The 2,457-nt window shown below is 42.5% G+C and overlaps 1 protein-coding gene across 1 annotated transcript in view; it reads right to left on the minus strand.

Annotated features, from left to right (window-relative positions):
* Nucleotides 1-1,560: 1,560 nt before the first annotated feature.
* The window catches only part of ubxn7 (UBX domain protein 7), a 6,901-nt gene continuing 6,004 nt past the window's right edge, over nt 1,561-2,457 (minus strand). Inside the window, exon 11 of the mRNA XM_068570847.1 lies at nt 1,561-2,044. Within this exon, the coding sequence (XP_068426948.1) occupies nt 1,883-2,044 (162 nt within the window). The 3' untranslated portion in view covers nt 1,561-1,882. The remainder of the gene's footprint in view (nt 2,045-2,457) is intronic.

Consider the following 2,457-nt stretch of genomic DNA (forward strand, 5'->3'; position numbering starts at 1 on the left):
AGTCGGGAGCCCTCAGTCAAAGTCAAACATGGAAGAAATTATTTTAATTTTAAGATGCCAACCGATGAAATGTTCATTGTATTTTCAAAGTCTGGACATTAAATGTGATCCACAGTATGAATCACAGTGAAATATTAACGAACTGTTGAAACACCATCGCACTCGTCATGTCTTCCTATTTTTATCTTTGTAGACTTTTGATATTCTTCCATAAATTTAGTTTGTGACATGTCTGTGAATAACCCGCTTATAATCCCCCCAGGACTGCAGCGCTCTGCATGGTTTTATTAAAGAAAAGGAAAACAGCTCCTCTCCAGGAACGCTTGAAGTTTCCTTATTAACACTTATTTTTGTTTATATATTTACTGTTTGTCACAAAACCTTCAAGGCTGAACAAACGCTGTTTTCATTACGTCCTTCATAAAACATCAGTACGGCTCTTTTAATATTTTCTAAACCTTCATTATTTACACCAGCTGGCGGTGGTCTTCATCCTTATTGAAGAGGTGTTGCCATGTAAGGCCCATTGCTGCCCCCTACGGCCCAGATCCAAGCTCAGTTTAGTGGTACCTTCTTACTCTTCCCATCATCACTCCAGAAGGGCCGGTTCCTTTGAGTCCCTGCACACTCGTACATGTACTGAACAGTCAATTTTAGGCCTAAATGACGACTAGAAATCTGGCTACTGGATAAGAAACCTTGTTTCTTGACTAACAGGTGAAGTTGCTAAAGTGCCTTTGTAACAGCATTTGAATAATCCAATAATCAGGCGGTCTCTCGTCACAGAATACAGAGGAATACCTTTCAGATGATTCTCAAGAGCAGCTGCTTTTCCAGAACGGCTTCCTGGATCTGTTTTCATGTTGTTTGTTCATTGTATCCTAGGACATGCGCCGCATCACATTAAGCCTGTGAAGCTCATGGACGTCAGACAAAAGACCAGAGTCTCCCTTGGTTTTGGTGGTTATATTTCAACATCAGCATATTTTCTTGGCAGCATATAAAAAAGAAAGGAAACGGTGACTACAGCTAAATATCAGTCTCTCTAAGTCATCTCTGTACAGTGTAGGTCCGACTGATGAGATGTACCACTTCATTCATTCCCTTCTGTATCAAAAGTTGAAATCCAAAAACAATCTACGAGTCTCTAATGAACCAATAGAAACTTGAGTAAAAATGTGGAGATCCACCCAAATCCTCTCAGGTTGACACACGAGTGTAACGGATGTCCGACCTGTAATTTCCAGACCTTTTCCTCTTTAGTGCCCCTGCCTTCCAAATAATTAAAATTGTTGAAACAAGGACCGTGTGAGAGACCAAATAAACAAGAATGCGCCTTCCTTCACCTGTCGCCAGGTACAGAACATAAACTCTGACATTAAACATCCTTTCTGGGAGGTAAACGTCTTTTTGTACAATCCTTGGTGCCTCGTCATCGATCACTGATTCATTATTCTCTCTCTCTCTCTCTCTCTCTCTCTCTCTCTCTCTCTCTCTCTCTCTCTCTCTCTCTCTCTCTCTCTCTCTCTCTCTCTCTCTCTCTCTCTCTCTCTCTCTCTCTCTCTCTCTCTCTCTCTCTCTCTCTCTCTCTCTCTCTCTCTCTCTCTCTCTCTCTCTCTCATAGAGCTTGAATCAGAAAAGAATAAATCACAATTTTAAAAAAATGAAAGAGTGCCGGCATCCGTACATCTTACTGGCCAATTGAAGAGCAGTACAAAGGTATTAGGCTGTAAGTAGAGACGTCATGTTCAGATTAGTGGAGCAGGAAGTCGTCCTTCCACTGAGAGCCGTCTGGAGGACAGAGTGTGTCGGCACAAGGCCGGTGACATCGTCCCAGGTCGTTGGTGAAAGGGTGAGGTCCATCACAGAGAGACAGACAAGGCTAGTTCCTCTCCTGAACAAACACCGTCTCCTGTGGACAAAGCCCCGCCTCCTGCAGTGTGATGTCATAGTCCAAGTGGGCGAGCTTCCTTCGAGGAAAGTTGGTGACGAGCTCGAAGCGTTCATTGGGATAACCTTTGGACTGGACGTGTCTTACCAGGGCCTTGACGAGAAAGAGCAATAAACCACAAGTGAGACCTTTAAAAGTATTGTTCAGTTATTTCAGTTAAAGAAATAGTTGTGTGACATACACTTATCAGCTTGGTTTTCTTGAGTCAGAGGACAAGACCGATGCCTCTCAGACACCGTACAGTGTTTATGAAGCTGGAGCCAACAGACGCTTAGCTTAGCACAACAACTGGAAAGAGCTAACCGAGCACTGAACAAAGTTAAAATAATCAACTTATCGCACGCTGAAGCTCAACAAGTAACGAGCTGAATCTGTTTTTTTCTGTTCAAAAGTCAAGTGTAAAGCAGTTCCTAGAGTATGGCAACTGGTGCAGTCCAAAAACAGTAAAATGGTGAATTCACAGTTTTTATTTGCTTGACATGGATTAAACAAACGCAGCTATATCA

Source organism: Clinocottus analis, unplaced genomic scaffold (assembly GCF_023055335.1).
Source record: "Clinocottus analis isolate CAN_PGR_092001 unplaced genomic scaffold, fCliAna1.0.p SCAF_11, whole genome shotgun sequence".
In the NCBI taxonomy this organism is placed as follows: Eukaryota; Metazoa; Chordata; class Actinopteri; order Perciformes; family Cottidae; genus Clinocottus; species Clinocottus analis.